Raw genomic sequence first — 19,785 nt, forward strand, 5'->3', positions numbered from 1 at the left:
TCAGAACCAACTGAGTTAATAATTCTAAATAAGGTGACAAGGATTTTACCATAGTATTTGCTAAAAACAACCATTCCATAATTCCTTCATTTTGCATTAATATCCCTGTAGGTGAATGAGAAGGTAATATAATTAATTGCAATGGCTGATTAACAGTTACTCTCTGTAATTGAGAAGAATGAATTTTATTTTCTACAAGTTTTAGTTCCTCTAAAGCAGCTGATGTTAAAGTTCTTGGACTATTTAATTTTGAATCTCCTTTTAACAAAGCAAATAGGTTAGACAATGCATAGGTGGGGATCCCTATGCATGGGAGAAGCCAATTAATATCTCCTAGGAGTTTTTGCAAATCATTAAGAGTTTGGATTTGATCTATCCTCAGTTCCACCTTTTGTGGGCTAATAGTTGTTCTATCAACTATTGTGCCCAAATATTGATATGGGCTATGCATTTGTACCTTTTCCGGAGCTATTTTAAGTCCTGCTCTATCAAGGCAAAGCTGCATGCTAATATACGCAGAAGTAAGTAAATCTTGATTAGGAGCAGCACACAAGATATCATCCATGTAATGGATAAGATAACAATTAGGAAATTCTAGTCGTACTGGTTCAAGGGCTTTAGCAACAAAATTCTGGCAAATAGTAGGGCTATTCAACATGCCTTGAGGTAACACCTTCCATTGAAACCTTTTTCGAGGTGCTTTATTATTTAGTGCAGGCACAGAAAAAGCAAATTTTTCTTTATCTTTGGGATGTAATGGAATGGTGAAAAAGCAGTCTTTCAGATCAATAACTATTAGAGGCCAATTAGCAGGGATCATATTAGGTGATGGGAGGCCTGGTTGTAAGGCCCCCATTGGTTGTATAACTGCATTGACTGCTCTGAGATCTGTTAATAAACGCCATTTACCAGTTTTTTTCTTTATTGGAAATACTGGAGAGTTCCATGGGCTAAAAGATTCTTCAATATGCCCTTTTTCTAACTGTTCAGTCACTAATTCTGTTAGAGCTTCTAACTTTTCTATGGTTAAAGGCCACTGCTCAACCCATACAGGTGTATCAGTTTTCCAGGTCAATGAGATTGGTGCTGGGGGAAGCAGTAAGCTTTTGCGAACAGTGGCCACTAGTGAAAAGACTGATATCCAAGACCTTCTCTATTTGCATTACCTTCAGCTGGAATGGGAAATAGTTTCCCTTGATGATATTTACCAAAACCTAACCCTGGCTGATATCCTTGATTTATCAGCATTTCTTGACTTTGCATACTATAAGTATCTAACGTTGGGATGTGGATTTCAGCCTTCCATTGTTGCAATAAATCCCTTCCCCATAAATTAATGGGAAGGTCTGCTATATAGGGTTGTAAGTGGGCTGGCTGTCCATCTGGGCCAATACAAGGCAATATTTTAGCACTTTGCTGCAAGCCATGAGCTCTACCTAAACCTACCACTGTAATGTCTGCGGGACAAGTAGGCCAGCGAGAAGGCCAATGATTACTGCTTATAATTGAAACATCAGCACCTGTATCTATTAATCCTCTAAAAGCTTTTCCATTTATAGTTACTGAGCATGTCGGGCGTGTTTCTAAAATTTTTTCAGAGAGGAAAACTCCGGCCTCTCCTGTGCTTCCAAAGCCTTTCGTTCTCCTTACTTTTGTACTGTTGCCAATCTTATAATATGGCAGAATAAGCAACTGTGCTATTCTATCACCTGGATGGGCTTTCCATGGAACCGAAGTTGATATCATCACTTTAATTTCTCCAGTATAATCATTATCAATCACTTCAGTATGAATTCTAATTCCTTTTTGTTTTTCAGTTTCGTTTGGCACCACACATGCCCATCGGTCCTCTGATGGACCGGCTTCTTCATCAAAGCTATCATTTGAGCCCTCAGGAGCCCATAGAGGCTCTAATAGAGGCTCTAATACTGACTTAATCAGAGACCACATTTGACCAAACAGAACCTGGTACGGGAGTCCCTTTAGAATGCAGTTTTTTAAGTTCGTTCCCAACCTTATCCCTAAGTACATAAACCCAGTGTTAGCCTAAAGAAGGAAACTATATACAATATTCTCAACTATTTACAGAATTTTTAACAATCGACCTTCATTTGCTTTTTACAAGACCTTCACTTGCTTTTTACTCCACCTGCCCTTAGGAGCTGCCGTAACAGGCATACATCTGGTTGATGTTAATCTGAACTTTATTTCCCATATTTTACCCCGAACACAAACTACCCAAGAGATTTACTTACTGGCAGGATTTTTTCAGAGGCCTCTTACTCTCCTCTTGGGGGCTTCACGGCACTTCCCAATTCTTTACTTTCATCAATTTCACTTTCCGTGAACCTTCGTCACTCAAGCCTTTCGAGCCCCACGTTGGGCGCCACTTGCCGGGATCAACTCGGCGACTCGAGGTGAGTGACGGGTGCCGCAAGCTTGAAGAAGACACAGACACAGACTGAAGAGAAAAGTGGGACTGGGGGGCTCAAGACCTCTCCAATCAAGAGCCCTGCTGACTCATCCCAGGTTGCTTTTATTGAGTTCGTGGGCTAACATTCTCAGGTTACACTCATAAACAATCAAAGGCCTCACATGACTGAGGCAATTATCTTTGTTTACTTCCTGGGTCCGAGTTGAGCAGGTGTGGATCTGAGCTGGGGGTGGAGAGCAAAACAGCCCTGGGGGCAGGAGACCTCTCTCAGATATTGGGGGTCTGTGCCCCACCCGTGTTGGCCCCTCTGCGACTGTGCCTGTCTTAGGTTGTTCCTCCCTTGAGGAATCTTACCCGTCTCTGGCTAACCAGTCATCCTCCAGGGCCAAACACGGTGATATAAGGAAGGCTCTATGCACCACCCCTGTTGGCCCCTCTGCGGCTGTGCCTGTCTTAGGTTGTTCCTCCTTTGAGGAATCTTACCCATCTTTGGCTAACCAGCCATCCTTCAGGACCAAACAGGGTGATATTAGTCTCCACGGCCCGCACCCTCAGCTCCTCCACTGCTCAAGCAGGACATTCTGAATCCCATCGCTCGGCCCACATACTTCAACATTTTCAATGTTTCAAAAAGGTTCCCGAATGTCTTCCCACAAATAGGATCCCCCTCACAGAATTCCTAGGGTTGTTGTGAGTACCAAAAGAGATAAGGTGCGTAAAGAGCTTAGCAAACAGTCTCACTGTGCAAGAGGGATGGGTTTCCTTTGCCCCTAGATTTCCGTATGACATCACTCAGCATATTTCATCCTCTGATAATCTTGAGTTTCACCGGATGGTATTAAGCCTGACTCACTCACTCACAGCTATGTCCCCAGTGCTCAATATAGAACAAACCACAGAGGAGCTGTTGGGTAGATTTTGTGCAATGAATGAGTGGATGAATGAATGGATATATCTTAAAAATTTGTATGCAAATCTTTTTTTTATTGGAATATAATTGCTTTACACTCTTGTACCAGTTTTTGAGGTACACTGAAGTCAATCAGCTGTATTTATACACATATCCCCATATTCCCTCCATCCCTCGACTCCCCCCCCACCCTCCCCATCCTGGCCCTCTAAGGCATCATCCATCATCGAGTTCATCTCCCTTTGTTATACAGCAACTTCCCACTGGCTATCTATTTTACAGTTGGTAGTGTATATATGTCTATGCTATGTATGCAAATCTTTTTAAAAAAATCTAATTATTAAAGAATTAGGGGAAACTCATTGCATTTTGGTCAGCTGGGTCAGAGAAAACCAGTTTTCCTTGTCTAAATCAGGTAGATGACTCCCAACAGGAAATTTAGCCTTTAATTCCAGCTAAAGCCTGTCCTGACATTTGTCAGCACTGGTTCTTTTAGAGTTTGACTCCATGGAAGCCAATGCATTGGTGGTTTAGCTGTAGGTATCTTTTCCTGTCCTTCAGGGAAGGTGTTGAATAATTGTGTTTGCATTTTAGGGTAAGCAAGTATTATTTGTAAATAAGCAACTAATGAACTCTTTGACCTTGGGCCCAAACTCATTGATATCAGCATTTAGGCTGTCGACCTAGACAACTACTGGTAAGTCTTTTGCAGAGATCATGAGTTCCTGAGTCAATGGTAAGCATTTCTGGTTATCTTCCCAGGAAATCAGTGACCCAGAGATCCTGGATCTGGTCCACAGTGCCCTTGGCAGGATGACCGTGGTCCGGCAGATCTTCCCATCTGCAAAGGACAACCAGAAATGCATGAGGAACAACCACCGCATCTCCTCCCTGCTCTGCGACCCTCAGGAAGGCTACCTCCAGATGCTGCAGGTCAGTGCTTGCCTCCCAAGCTCCCTCCAGGAGGGAGTCTCACCGGTACACTTGGCCTGTCACGGTATATGCCTCAGCTCTGGCTGAGCGCTCTTGCCCACCACCTTTAATTACTAAAACTCTGTCATTTACTGAAATTGAAACCAGTCAACTGGGCAGTGCTTCTAAGCACATTAGCAGGCAATTATGGCCACTGTCAGCAGACAGGGCATATTAGCTCACTGGGTGCCTCTTGTATGTAAAAGTTACATGCTTAGGGAGTAAGCAGGGGCCTGTCTCTTAGGCTTCTGTAATGCCTATTTTATGGGGGTTGATTTCATCTGGCAGGGCTGGGGATAGAGCCTTCCTGTGGGGAGTCATTATTTTGAACCTATTTTAAGCTCTTCCGTGTAGAAAGTCAATAATATGGAAACAACTAGGAACTGTCCCAGCTCATCTTCTGAATTCTGAGGCTTAGGTCAACCAGAACATGCTGGAATCCCAGCTGAGGAGGGAGGAACAAAAGGGTAGGCTCATCACCTGCCCACCTGCTCCATTCCTTCCAAGGTGAGAAGTACAGAGTGTGTATGGTTAGTCATTCTGCCACTCTCTTGACATAGGTGCAATTGGGGTTAGCTCCTCTTGGGCCTGGGAGGAGGATGTGGAACTGTGCACCTGTTGTGAGAGGTGGCTTTCTCCCTGGATGTTTGAGGGCAACAGTGAAGCACTGTGGAGACTGTTGGCAGCCTGGCATCTGCATCTTCACTAGGAACATCATGCCCAAGAAAACTTTCATTTGATGCTTGGTGGGAACCACATAACGGAAGGAAATGTCTCCCATTGGGGTTTGTAAAAAGTTCTCAGAAGTTTGGGCGTGGGATATGCTTGCCACTCAGCATTTGAAACTAGTTACACCTTCTTCACTTAGCCAGGTGTAAGGATTGTAGGACAGAGATGGGCTGTGTCTGCCACCTGAGTATCAGTCCTACCTCAGAACATCTTGGTATCATCTTATTAGGGAGTGCATATCTTGGGGAGGGGGGTTATTAGAATCTCTAGAGTGGGCTGGGTACATGTGTGATTTACCAAAGCATCAAGTCCATTCTGTTATCTTATATTGGTGGGGAAGGAAACACACTCCAATAGATGGCAAACACTAGAAATATGTTCCTGGTTGATAAGGAAACACAGAAGACACCAGGATTTTAGCCAGGGTAACTTCCACTTTTCCCAAATCCATGGCTCTGGGAAGCCATCACAGAGTCTGGGGTCTAAGGTGGTGAAGGGCTGACCAAGAGAGTGGACCAAAGGCCTCTGTGGGGCCATGGACTTGAGAGCCCTGGGCACATGGGCCTTCCTCTTTTTCTCTTGCTTTGGGCCTTGCCTTTTTCTCTTGTTCTGCCTTCCTCTGTTCTGGAGTTTGGAAGAAGAGGTGAGGGCCTCTCACGGTGCCTCTGTATTTATCACCCCGCTCTCCACGTGGATGCAAGTGCTGTGCAGCCATGTGGCCCAGGCAGTGTGTGCTCATCCCCGCCCGAGGCAGGACGGGGAGGCACCTGCCGCTCTCTGTGGGGCCCGACCCTGGGAGATCTCACTCCTGGGAAGGTCTCCCAGGCTCTCTCTCCTTGGAATGGCTTTGTCCTTCTGCAGACACACACCAGCCTTCTCCCGCCCTGCCCCACATCCCCCGTTCATTTCTCCCAGTTCTTGCTTACCGTACTACACTCCTTCTACTCAAGGAGAAAGCAGGGCTGCTTCCCGTTACCCCAACACATGCGGCCCTGGTGGCGTGGAGGGAGAGGGGAAAGTGCTTCCTGTCTGGTTACCCATTTTGCCATGGAAAAAAGGCTCAGGTGAGCTCTGTGTTTGCATATCAGACACACTGGATGCAAAGAATCTGTCCTGGAGGACAAGAGAGAAAAGGAGACTGAGGGTAGCAGAGAGGAATGCAGTAGAGGGCTTTCTGAAATGACACACACCCATTAGGAGGAGGAACAAAGCCATGGCTCTGAGCTGGGTGGCTGCTCATCATCAATATTGAACCTAGAATCCTGGCCGCTGCACCTCTCTCTGTTCCTGCTGAGACCCAGGCACTATATAAAGAGCAAGATTTAAGAGCAACATCATAGAGATCTTGTAGTAGTTGTAGCAACAGTAATAGTAGTAGTAGTAACAGTAGCAGCAGTAGCTGTAGTAGCAGCAATAGTCACAGTAGCAGCAGTAGTAGCTATAGTAGCATCAGTAATAGCAGCAGTATTAGTAGCAGTAGCAGCAGTAGTAGTGTTAGTAGTAGTAGCAGTAGTAGTAGTAGTAATGACAGCAGCATTAGTAATAGTAGCTGTAGTAGTAATATAGCAGTAGCAATAGCAGTAGTAATAATTTTTTTCCATATCTTTACTGGAGTATAATTGCTTTACGATGTTGTGCCAGTTTCTGCTGTACAACAAAGGGAATCAGCTGAATTTATAACTATATCCCCATATCCCCTCCCTCTTGAGCCTCCCTCTCACCCTCCCTATCCCACCCTTCTAGGTCATCACCAAGCATCCAGTTGATATCCCTGTGTTACGCAGTTGCTTCCCACTAGCTATCTGTTTTACATTTGGTAGTGTATATGTCAATGCTACTCTCTCACAGTGGCAGGGGAAGAATAAAGACACAGATGTAACACTCCCAAACTCATTCAACAAGGGCACCATCATCCTGATACCAAAACCAAGCAAAGATGTCACAAAAAAAGAACATTACAGGCCAATATCACTGATGAATATAGATGCAAAAATCCTCAACAAAATTACTCTCAAACAGAATCCAACACACATGAAAAAGATCATACACCATGATCAAGTGGAGTTTATCCCTGGAATGCAAGGATTCTACAATATACGCAAATCAATCAATGTGATACATCATATTAACAAAATGAAGGATAAAAACTATATGATCATCTCAATAGATGCAGAAAAAGCTTTTGACAAAAGTCAACATCCATTTATGATAAAAAAACTCTCCAGAAAATGGGCATAGAAGGAAGTTACCTCAACATAATAAAAGCCATATATGACAAACCAACAGCTAACATCATTCTAAATGGTGAAAAACTGAAAGCATTTCCTCTAAGAACAGGGACAAGACAAGGGTGCCCACTCTCACCACTATTATTCAACATAGTTTTGAAAGTTTTAGCCACAGCAATCAGAGAAGAAAACAAAATAAAAGGAATCCAAATTGGAAAAGAAGTAAAATTATCACTCTTTGCAGATGACATGATATTATACACAGAAAACCCTAAAGATGCTGCCAGAAAACTGCTAGCACTAATTGATGAATTTAGTAAAGTAGCAGGTTACAGAATTAATGCACAGATATCTCTTGCATTCCTCTACACTAACAATGAAAGAGCAGAAAGAGAAATTAAGGAAACTCTCCCATTTACTGTTGCAACAAAAAGAATAAAATACCTAGGAATAAACCTGCCTAAGAAGGCAAAAGACCTGTATGCATAAAACTATAAGACACTGATGAAAGAAATAAAATATGATACAAACAGATGGAGGGACATACCATGTTCTTGGATTGGAAGAATCAACGTTGTGAAAATGACTATACTACCCAAAGCAATTTACAGATTCAGCACAATCCGTATCAAGTTACCAATGGCATTTTTCACAGAACTAGAACAAGAAATTTTACAATTTGTATGGAAACACAAAAGACCCTGAATAGCCAAAAGCAATCTTGAGAAGGAAAGACGGAGCTAGAGAAATCAGGCTCCCTGACTTCAAACTATACTACAAGGCTACAGTGATCAAGCCAGTATGGTATTGGCACAAAAAAAGAAATATAGATCAACGGAACAGAATAGAGAGCCCAGAGATAAAGCTATGCACATATGGGCGCCTTATCTTTGACAAGGAGGCAAGAATATACAATGGAAAAAAGACAGCCTCTTCAATAAGTTGTGCTGGGAAAATTGGACAGCTACATATAAAAGAATGAAATTAGAACACATCCTAACATCATACACAAAAATAAACTCAAAATGGGTTAAAGAGCTAAATGTAAGGCTAGGTGCTATAAAACTCAGAGAAAAACCTAGGCAGAACACTCTATGACATCCATCAAAGCAAGATCCTTTTTGACCCACCTCCTAGAATAATGGAAATAAAATCAAAAATGAACAAATGGGACCTAATGAAACTTAAAAGCTTTTGCACAGCAAAAGAAATCATAAACAAGACAAGAAGACAACCCTCAGAACAGGAGAAAATATTTGCCAGTGAAGCAACGGACAAAGGATTAATCTCCAAAATATACAAGCAACTCATGCAGCTTAATACCAAAAAAGCAAATAACCCATTCCAAAAATGGGTGGAAGACCTAAATGGACATTTCTCCAAAGAAGATATGCAGATTGCTAACAAACACATGAAAAGATACTCAACGTCAGTAATCATTAGAGAAATGCAAGTCAAAGCCACAATGAGGTATCACCTCACACCAGTCAGAATGGCCATCATCACAAAATCTAGAAGCAATAAATGTTGGAAAGGGTGCGGAGAAAAGGAAACTCTCCTGCACTGTTGGTGGGAATGTACATTGGTACAGCCACATGGAAAACAGTAAGGAGGTTCCTTAAAAAACTAAAAATGGAACTACCATATGACCCAGCAATCCCACTACTGGGCATATACCCTGAGAAAACCATAATCCAAAAAGAAACATGTACCACAATGTTCATTGCAGCACCATTTACAATAGCCAGGACATGGAAGCAACCTAAATGCCCATCAACAGATGAATGGATAAAGAAGATGTGACACATATATACAGTGGAATATTACTCAGCCTAAAAAAGAATGAAATTGAGTTATTGGTAGTGAGGTGGATGGACCCAGAGCCTGTCATACAGAATGAAGTAAGCCAGAGAGAGAAAAACAAATACCATATGCTAACTCATATATATGGAATCTAAAAGATTGGTACTGATGAACCCAGTGACAGGGCAAGAATAAAGATACAGATGTAGAAAACGGACTTGAGGATACGGGGTGGGGGGCGAAGGGGGAAGCTGGAACAAAGTGAGAGAACAGTATTGACATATATACACTACCAAATGTAACATAGATAGCTAGTAGGAAGCTGCTGCATAACACAGGGAGATAACTTGATGATGGGTGATGACTTAGAGGGCTGGGATAGGGAGGGTGGGAGGGAGTCAGGGAGGGATGGCATATGGGGATATGTGTATAAATACAGCTGATTTACTGTTGTACAGCAAAAACTGGCACAACAGTGTAAAGCAATTACATTCCAATAAAAGCTTTAAAAAAAAAGACACAGATGTAGAGAACAGACTTGAGGACAGGGGGAGGTGGGGAAGGAGGAGCTGGGACACAGTAGTAGTAATGTTAATAGTATCAGTAGCTGTAGTAGAAGTAGAAGCAACAGCGGCAACAGCACGGAGCCAGCTTGCTTGGGTTCAAATTCCAGTACCTCTAGTAACTAACTAACTGTTTAATTTATTATTATTTATTTGTCATTCTGTGCCTCGGTTTCCTTCTCTGTAAATTGGGGGTTAGAATACTACCTACCTTGGACTTCCCCAGTGACGCAGTGGTTAATAAATTTATTAAAAAAAAGAATACTACCTACTCCTCAGAGTCATAATGAAAATTGAAGGAGAGTACATATAGAAAGCAATTAGAACAAGATTGAGCTATTAACAGTTTCATTCTAGAGGAGGCAGCCAGGTGTGTTCGGGGTTTCCACAGAAAGGCTAAACATGGCCTCATTACTTTTTAAAAAAAATAAATTTATTTATTTATTTATTGGCTGCATTGGGTCTTCGTTGCTGTGCATGGGCTTTCTCTAGTTGAGGTGAGCAGGGGCTACTCTTCATTGTGGTGCACAGGCTCCTCATTGCAGTGGCTTCTCTTGTTGTGGAGCACAGGCCATAGGTGCGCGGGCTTCAGTAGTTGTGGCACATGGGCCCTAGAGCGCAGGTTCAGTAGTTGTGGTGCATGGGCTTAGTTGCTCCGCATCATGTAGGATCTTCCCTGACCAGGGATAGAACCCATGTCCCTTGCATTGGCAGGTGGATTCTTAACCACTGCACTATCAGGGAAGCCCCTAGCTTCATTACTTTTTATAAGATGTAGTCTGCTCTCTTCAAGAGCATGCTCTTGGAAAGCCTCACAGTGGGTGGGAGAGCACTTCCCACCTGTGCAGCGCTTCATCACCAGCTCGAGCACCACTTACTGTCCGCATCTGTCACGCAGGAATTCAATCAGTGCTGCCTTGTGTGGGAGAGGTGAGGCCCTGTCTTTGCGACCTGCTTAGCTCTTCAGACAAGACTCTGCTCCTTGGAGACTTTCGATAAGGTCTGATGGGGTGAATCTGTTAAGAATGCAGGTCTTAACATAAGTTAAACTGTCTCTAGAAGCCTCTTTATAGATCTATAAATAAAATACTTTATGAAAGGAATCTATCTCCATTTGTTGCATCGCTTCCTTGGGCGGGCTGTGAAGAGAGGCGAATGTGGATTTATTTACTCATCTACCCAACAACCATGTGGGCAGCTTGTAGATTCATCTCATTTACAAGCCATTCCCTTCAAGTTTCCTCAGTAGCTATTACCACTTCTTTCTTTTTTAATGACAGTGTAGAAGGCAAACTAATTTCTGCTAGCCTCTAGCTGTGAGATTTATCGAGAAGGTTCTAACATGTTTAGCACAACCAACTGAAAGAAAAAAAATAACATTGATGTCATGGCTTATTAACTTTGTCTTGATGAAATTAATGAAAATCCTTTTGGAAATGGAGCTTTCAAGTCCATCTTTAGTTCTTCCCCCCAGATGGCTGCTCTTGGGATGATAATTCTGGATTTGAAGTTTTCAAAAGGACCATCAAAACAGGGAATTTTTACAAGATCATCCATCTCTCTGCTTCTGTGCTGAGCTGGCCTCAGAAGTTCCATCTTCTATTAGGCCTGTGGTCAGGGCTTTCTGTGCTCCAAAGCCAACAAGGCACTATTACAGCAAATCCATTTGGTTCCTATTTAGTAAAGAGAACGTCTTTTGGAAGGAAAGTACCTAAATAAGTGGCTTCTAGTGGCTCCAAAAGTGTTGCCTTTGCCAGCGTGCAGTGCTGTTGTTTATTTTTCCTTACAAAGCACTGTATTATTTGGGTGTTTCTTTTTCTTGTTTTCTCAACAGTTAGTTTAGGGCCTGTCTGACTCAGCCAGTAATAAAAGTGACAATTAGACCCTGAGGACCCCTGAGACTTTGCTCAGGTTTCATGGGCAGCCTTGCTCAGAGAAGCGTCTGTAGCATCCTGGATCTCCAGAACTGCATTGCCCTGTGACTGCAGGGCTCGAATTGACCTAACAGACACATTGTCACATTGTTACCCCATTTCTATTCAGATATGTTTTCAAAGGGGGACAGGTGAATGAGAGAAGCTGTGTTGTCTGGTCACTGTGGAGTCTGATCCTTGAATTAGGCTGCGGGGGCTAATGTGATATTATTATAAAATGCTCCCTCAGGTTGGAATTTCTCTTCCTTGTGAATTTTAAAATTGTGGGTTGGCTTAATAGGTGGATAGATAGATAGCTCCTTCCTCGCTCAATCTATTAAAGCATTCCTCCCTCCCTCCCCTCTCCCCCACGCATTCCTGTTTCTTTAAGGCTTTCTGGACTCTTCCCCTGCTTACAAGTTGTTTGTCAACCTGCCTGTAGAATCCTTTCCTCTGGAGCAACACTGAGCTTCCTCATACCAGAGCTGCCTTGGACTTCATGTCACTTTCACTGACCTATTTCACCCTAAAGACCCAGCTGGAACATGTAACAGCCAGAGTGGGGAAGTGTGATCATGGATGCCTTTGTCAGGGACAGTTGCACAGGTGGTCTCCTTGGGTGCAGCTGGTTGCAGTTCTGGCCGCAGGTGGCCACGTGTACAATTGGAGGCCAGAGAGCCTTGGGTATAGCAAACGCTCTGCCCACCCCCAACTCTCCCCCCTCCCCCCATCTCGGATTCAACATGAGCAGAGATCCCCATCCTCTTTGCCTTCTGCCACCATCTGCTCCCTCCTCTGGCCTGGCCGTGGTGCTGCTCTCAGGACGGGTGGGCTGGCAGCAGGTTGGCCGAGAGGTCTCGCCTGGAGATGGATTTCTCAAGCTGTGACATCTGGGCGTCACCTTGTCCTCCCAGCTGGACCCTCTTGCCGGCTGCTTGTCTGACGTTGCTGGGCGACCAGAGTCTGTCTGAGGATCTGGTCAGAGGTCAGTTCCTGCTGTTTGCCTCTGTGAGGTCTCCCTGCCCAGTCTACTTTCCTTGATTAATGATGGAGGCAAGAGAAAACGGGGCTCTTTAGAAGCCTGGAGGAAACACAGCCTTTCTTAATGAAAACACTTCCCACATTTTCGGCTTTGGTGGTGGGCGGATAATGGTCTGGTGGCGAGATGCAGCTGGCCCGTGTGGCTATGAGCCTGGCCTGCCATTCATCTTCCTTTGCCTTCCAGGATGATTTGTACCTTGATGATGTGGAGGCACAACAGTTCCCTGGGCCCCTGGAGTATAAGGGAGATGAGGCTGGAGCACCTTAATATGACTTGCCTAAATTCTCAGATTTACTGCAGAGAAACACACACAGAGCGTTGCGGGGGCCAGACAGCCGGCGACCCAGCAGGGCCATCGTTCTCCGGCACCTCACCCTTCCAGTCTGACGGGGGTGGGCACAGGTCTCAGCTTGCTGAGGTCCAGATAGGACTGGACACGTACGCCTCTCCTGAAGAGCTCAGCACATTTTACGGGGGACTTCTATTTTCATTACTCCTGGACCTAATCCTGCTTCTAGGGACTCAGTAAGGAAATAAACAGATAGCATCTGAGCTTCTGATGGGGCTGCCTCTACCTCACCCAATACCGATCCAGGTGGGAAATCAATGTCTTTCCTGATTTCAACAAGACAACAAATCCAAGTCTCAGAGATGGATTGCCGCATATGGGGCAGGTTGGGGTGGGACTTTCGCATTGTAGCTGAGCAAATAGCCTCTAAGGTTCTAAGTCTTCCCGGATGAGGAATGTTCGCTTCCCTACTGCCCCACCCTCTCTACCCAGTGCCTCATCCTCTCTCCACATCTTGCTGACTTCCCTTACTCTAGCCACCCTCTATTTTCTCCCTCTGGGTCTTGACTCCAAAGTAAATTCTCATTTTCTCATGAAGATCAATTTAACAACTTTACTGGTAGACTTTGTTCCTGCTGACACAAGGGATTTTCCTAAATAAAATATAGTTACTGATGTAATGGGGATTTGGGATGTTAACTGTTTTAAAAAAAAATCTTTCCATCCTTGGTCCTCAGTTGGCTTCATGTGATTGGACTTTAATTATCCAGCAGCCAGGAATGTCTACCTGGGTTTTTCAAGAGCTAAAGCCGCGGTCAAGAGCTCACGACTGAATTCTCTCTTACGTCTCCCGCAGATGTGTCCTCACCTTCCTTGTTCCCTTCTAAGGGCCTGCCTCTTACATAAGGAATTGACTTTAGAAATGCAAGGCTTGCCAGGACGTCCCCATCTCATGGAAGCACGTACCCCAGATTCTGATTACAGATGGTTGGTTCCACGTGGAGTGCACCCATCTGGAGGTCCTATTCCCTTTCCCAGTGTGGCTTCTGTCCTCCACACTCCTGTTAAGAGGCATCCTCTTTCCAAACACTTTGACATCTCTTTACATCGGTGTTTCTTCCTAAGAGCAGATGTAAAACTATTTGTTCAACATCCAGTAATTGTATAAACACCCCTGAAGCACTTATTATGTGCCAGTTCCTATGTTAGACGTTTCACAAATGCTGTCTCTCTGAATACTCACAAACTCCAAATAAGTTGGGAATTTTAATCTCCATTTAGTAGCATGTTCCAGTTATGGAGAGTGCCATATGCAAAGGCCCAGAAGCCAAGGAGAGCAGGGGCTGAATTCAGTGTGTCCGAAGCAAGGGATGAGAGGCAAGAAGTGTTGGGAAATCAATCAGAGATGAGGGCAGCTGCAGGGCACCAAGGCTAGGGGTGTAGCCCTTGGAGATGTGACAGGGCAGGACGTGCATCTGAGAACGACAGCTCGGGACAGGGTGGAAGTGGAGGGCCTGGGCTGGGAGACAAGGTAAACAGGGATTGCCATCTCCACAGGGAGAAGTGAGGGCACCTGAACTATGCAGTGGCCGTGGGAGGTGACCATGTAGAGAGGATGTTTGGAAGCTTCCCTAGGGGTGAAACCCCTAAGCCAGGGCAGGGGATGGGCAGCAGGTGACAGGGTGCAGGGCATGGCATCTCCCACAGGTACTAGGCTGCAGCTGCCCCCATTCTAGTCACATCCTGCCTGCCTTCTCCCCTCCCCCATGCACCTGGGTTGTCTTGCTGCAGGACTGGCTGTGCCCCAGGCTCCTGTGCCTGAGCCCTGCTGTGCAAATGTCAAGCCTCTGAAGTGGGCCAAGCCACCTGTCTTTCAGGAACTTGGGTCAGGGTATTGTAGAGGCCCTCACTCCGGGCCTCCCTGGATTGGCAGCTTTTATAAAACACCCTGGGAGCAGAGAAGTAGCCTTTTCCTCAAAGAGCGGCCCTGCAACACCTCAGGACATGCAGACTTGAAGGGCCCGGCTCAGGCCCAGGGGGCTGTGGCAGTCGTCACCTTGCTGCTGGACCAGGAGGAAGCCAGGGACATGAGCCCAGGTGAGAGATTTCAGGCAGTGCTGGGGACATGTGGCTCAGGGCTGCTCCTTGCTCAGTCTTTGGACCCAGAAGCTGCAGAAGCCAGATATGACTCCTGCTTGCCCTTGAAAAGCTTTCGGACCAAGGGGCGTTGGAGGAGAAGGCGAGTGGTGTTGGCTGATAGAAGCTTCTCTTCACAATAGTCCCAATGCTTCTGTGTGCTGACCCACACTGGGTCCCAGCACCAGAGACACCCGTGGACGAGCTCTCAGCTCACCCACATTCAAGTCAGGAGCCTGCTTGGGTCCTTTATTTCCCCTTTCATTCCTTTTGGTCCCTATTCCCTCCAAAAACAGAAATGCATGCAAAGAGTTTAGGATGGTACTTGACTCACAGGGATATCACCATCTGCATTTCACAGAGTGCCTAAATCAGAGCCCACTGCACCTCTCCAGGGCCACTGATCACATTGTATTTTATTGTCATTAAGATAAGGCTAGACACTATGGAAAACAGTTTGGAGGTTCCTTAAAAAACTAAAAATAGGACTACCATATGATCCAGTAATCCCACTATTGGGCATATACCCTGAGAAAACCATAATCTAAAAAGAAACATGTACCATAATGTTCATTGCAGCACTATTTACAATAGCCAGGACATGGAAGCAACCTAAATGCCCATCAACAGATGAATGGATAAAGAAGATGTGGCACATATATACAATGGAATATTACTCAGCCATAAAAAGGAATGAAATGGAGCTAAATGTAATGAGGTGGATAGACCTAGAGTCTGTCATACAGGGTGAAGTAAGCCAGAAAGAGAAAAACAAATACTGTATGCTAACTCATATATACAGAATCTAAAAAATAAAAAATGGTATGAACCCAGTGACAGGGCAAGAATAAGAATGCAGATGCAGAGAATGGACTGGAGGACATGGCGTTGAAGGTGTGGGGGGCGAAAGGGAAGCTGGGATGAAGTGAGAGAGTAGCATTTACATATATACACTACCAACTGTAAAATAGGTAGCTACTGGGAAGTTGCTGTATAACAAAGGTGATGGCTTAGAGGGCCAGGACAAGGAGGATGGGAGGGAGTCGCAGGAGGGAGGGGATATGGGGATATATGCATAAATAGAGCTGATTCACTTTGGTGTACCTCAAAAGCTGGCACAAGAGTGTAAAGCAATTATATTCCAATAAAGAGCTTAAAAAAAATAAGTAGAGGGAAGTCCTAAAAAAAAAAAAGATAAGGCTAGAGCTTTAAATGACTTGTTCAGCATCACCTCACAAGTGAGTTCAAGAGGAGATTCAATTCACGCATACAGTGAGCATTTATTAAGCACATGCTATATTCGTGTGCTGCTGTCCATTCAGGGGTTCAGCAGTGAGTGGAGCTGGCCTGGGTTGTGATGAATCCAAAACTCTTGCTCATCCTTCCAGGCCCCAGGCTAAGCTGCACATGTGATAGAATGAGAGTTGTACCAAAGAAGACAAAAGAATTGTACAGAAGGGAACCCTGGTGTGCATCTCTAGTGTGGCTAACTGGATCAGCCCGGCCCCTTGCAGCGGTGTATCCACTTAGAATGGAGGCCACAGGCTCCCAGGAAAGCCTCAGGCCCCTCCCGGCTCTGGCCTTTGTCTGCCTCTGACTTTACTCTGACTTGGTCCCAGGTGTTTTGCTGTGCATCTGGATCTTTCCTCTGTCATGCCCTTGGCCTTGGCACTTTGGCCTCTCTTTAGCTTCTCAAGTCTGCTCTCACCCGAAATGCTTTTATAGTTTTTTGTCACTTTTGTGCTACAGTGTTCCTTAGGCCAGCTAGAGCCTCGGGCTGCTGCTAGCAGAGGGATGAGGTGACAGTGTCTGCTCTGCTTGTCTGTCTTTTGCTAGTGAACTCTGTGCTGGACCTCATCTGAGATGTGTGAGAGAGAGGCAAGAGCCCTTCTGGCCAGTGCCCCTTCTCTGCCCCTGTGACCTTTTAGCTCCAGCTCAAGCTGTTCGCTGCTTGAGACCAGCAGCGAGTGAGGGTCCATGCAGCTGGGAGCCTCTGTCCTTCTACACCTCTCCTCTTGGCTCAGGGTCCTGGCTTGAACAAGCTGGGATGCTCAGACACTGGTCTTCACCCACCCACCCTGAGGAAAGGCTTTTCTTATGTTTTTCAGGACCTGGAGGGAGCTCCAAGCAGAGGCTGCCTTTTTACTATATGTTCTTGATATTTTCCTCTAAAAGTCCTTTCTCTGGACAACCAGACTGTGAGGGTAGCATCCCTTCCTTCGTATACCCACCAGTGAACCTAGCAGGTCACCTAAGTGAGGATGCTGAGGTTGGTGAGCAGCCCGTGGAGCCACAGATCAATACTGGAGTGTTAGCTTCTGCCTAAGGCAGGGAGAAGTATTGAGACAGTACCTTATAGAAGAAGGCGCAGGAGCGAGTGTAGAAGATGGAAACAGCTCCTAGTAAGGATCAAGAGGACTTTCTGAGCAAGCTGTAAACGAGAACCAAGTTTTTGTTTGAACAAAGGAGGTACCCTCTCAAGTCAAAGTTGGAGGCAGAAAATCTCTTTTTCCTGCTATTTTCTATATTTTCTTTTTGTGAACAAAGATCATTATGTACATGCTTAGCAGAGATCCATCCATCTATCCATCCATCCATCCACCCATCTTCCTCACTTGCCCCCACATACCCATCCATCCAAAATCATTCATCCATCCACCATGCATCCATCCATCAAAGGTGCATTAAGCACCAACTGTGTGACTTGGTTCGTCCTGGGTTCTAGATATGGTGAAAATATATAGACCTGGAAAAGAGCAGTGCTCAAGCCCGTTCTTCTTTGGCCTTTCTGAGTCACATCCTGTTTTTTCCTCTTCATGAGAGGCCTTTCTGCATTCATTCATTTGTATTGTATGAATCACTTACGTAATTAAGTACCTTAATTTATTGTAAATAGAAGTGCTGGAGGGAAAAAAGGAAATTCCACTGGGTGCTAGTCTGGGCCACTGCAGGGGAGGTGTTGCCGTGTGTGTGTGTGTGTGTGTGTGTGTGTGTGTGTGTGTGTGTGTGTGTGTGTGTGTGTGTGTGTGTGTATGTGTGTGTGTGTGTGTGTGCACACACACACGTGCATGTATAGGCAGGGATGTGGGTCAGAGGGTCCCAGCTGGTTGAATAGTGTTGGCTGTGAGTGGGTGGCTGGGAGATCCATGAGCGTCTTGAGAAGAGAAATCTTCACATCAGCAAAGACTCTCAACTTTGAGTTATTCTTTTGGAAAAATAAAATAAAAAAAAAATAAAACCAAGTGAACTCTAAATGGCTTGCATCCTCTTAGAATATCTCCATTATTGGTTTGTATTTCAGAGGGGAGGTAGACATACCAGAAATAATTTTGCAATAGTAGGGGGTCCTGAGAGCTAGAGGCTGGCAAGAGCAGGGAGTGGGTTAATCTTTCTCCTCAAGGATATGCCCTCAGGGTTCAAGAGGTGGGAGACAGCATCCTGTCATGGTGTTCCCTGAAGGACAGGGGGTGAGTTCCCGGTGGTGGGAGTGACCTCTCTCCCTATGTGGTGCAGGACCCTGAGAAAGGTCATCAGACACTGACATGCCTGCTTCCCTATGGCCTGAGGACCTTGTTTAAATCAGCAGTGGTTTGTCATGCCAGGCATGCTCCTGCCACCTCTGAGACATCTCCTGTCCACCCTCCATCTGTTTCTTACACCTACAGAATGGAGAGGTGTCAGGCACACAGGACTTAGTGGCATACGTCCTGTGCCCGCTGCAAGGACACTGGTTGAGGGAGGATAGGACAGGGCTGTGCAGGAATGGTCAAGCACAAGGACATCCATGGAGGAAGAGGTCAGCTCTGCTCAGACTTGTCATGGCAGAGATGACCCCCGGAGGTCAGCATGAGTTGGGGAAGGGGCACGATGGAGCAGATGTGTGTGATGCCCTGGACCGGCTCCATTGGGCCACCTCTGATCGCGGTTGCAGAGGACAGTTCCCAACACCCAAGTTCCTGTCTGGGCCCGTGCTTTGGGGGTATCCCATCTAAGATGTGTGAGGAAGGGAATTGCTGGCTGAGAACAAAGCATGGAGGTGTTGGGAGTGTGAGGGGCATACTGGTGAGCAGTGGGAGGCGGCAGGAATTCTTCCTACAGCCCAAGGATCCTATTTGATCTTCCCAGGAGTCCTGTGAGGCCAACGTATTCTCCTATTTATATCCGGTGATTTTGTTTTTCTGAAATATTTTTAGCAGACACCTTGCTGCTGAGGTGTGCAGACAATCATCCCCTTGACCCACTTTGGCTAACGGTTGTTTGTGCAACAGTTACCTGTGAGGGGTCACAAACCTGACAGAGGATGGACGTTACTTCGTCCCCCTCTTCATGCTTCACGACAACCCCTTGGAGGAGCAGGTTGGGGTGGGCTGGTGGTAACACCTGAGAGCAGGGCCGCCCTCCTCCCTGCCAAGGGCTCATGTGACTGCTGGAGTCCAGGCTCATGCTGAGCAGGATCTTAATCATGGTCAGGAGGGTGGCCCAGACCTGTCCTACACCTGCATCTCACCGCTGTGGTGCCGCTCTTCCTATTGTTATTACAAATTCTCCCTCACTACCATGCTCTCAAGGGTGCTGAGGTGGACTGCGTCTCCTCTAAGATCCAGGTCTACTGTGGACAGCTAAGCAGAGGGGTAGTTCTCAGGCGCTCACAGTTGCCAATTCCAAATGCTTCCCCTAGCCAGCAGTGATGCCACTGAAAAGTGGCTCCGTGGCCTCCGGAATCTCACACAAGCTGCCACTGTCACTCAGGGCACCATCTCTCCTAG

At 45.7% G+C, this 19,785-nt stretch overlaps 1 protein-coding gene across 2 annotated transcripts in view; it reads left to right on the top strand.

Moving 5' to 3' along the window:
- GRID1 (glutamate ionotropic receptor delta type subunit 1) overlaps window positions 1-19,785 on the top strand; it is a 655,245-nt gene that overhangs the window by 431,830 nt on the left and 203,630 nt on the right. For both annotated transcript variants that reach the window (XM_057735455.1, XM_057735456.1), the window contains exon 6: window positions 4,107-4,277. In XM_057735455.1, the coding sequence (XP_057591438.1) occupies window positions 4,107-4,277 (171 nt within the window). The remainder of the gene's footprint in view (window positions 1-4,106; window positions 4,278-19,785) is intronic.

The sequence above is a fragment of the Hippopotamus amphibius genome, chromosome 5 (genome assembly GCF_030028045.1).
Source record: "Hippopotamus amphibius kiboko isolate mHipAmp2 chromosome 5, mHipAmp2.hap2, whole genome shotgun sequence".
In the NCBI taxonomy this organism is placed as follows: domain Eukaryota; kingdom Metazoa; phylum Chordata; class Mammalia; order Artiodactyla; family Hippopotamidae; genus Hippopotamus; species Hippopotamus amphibius.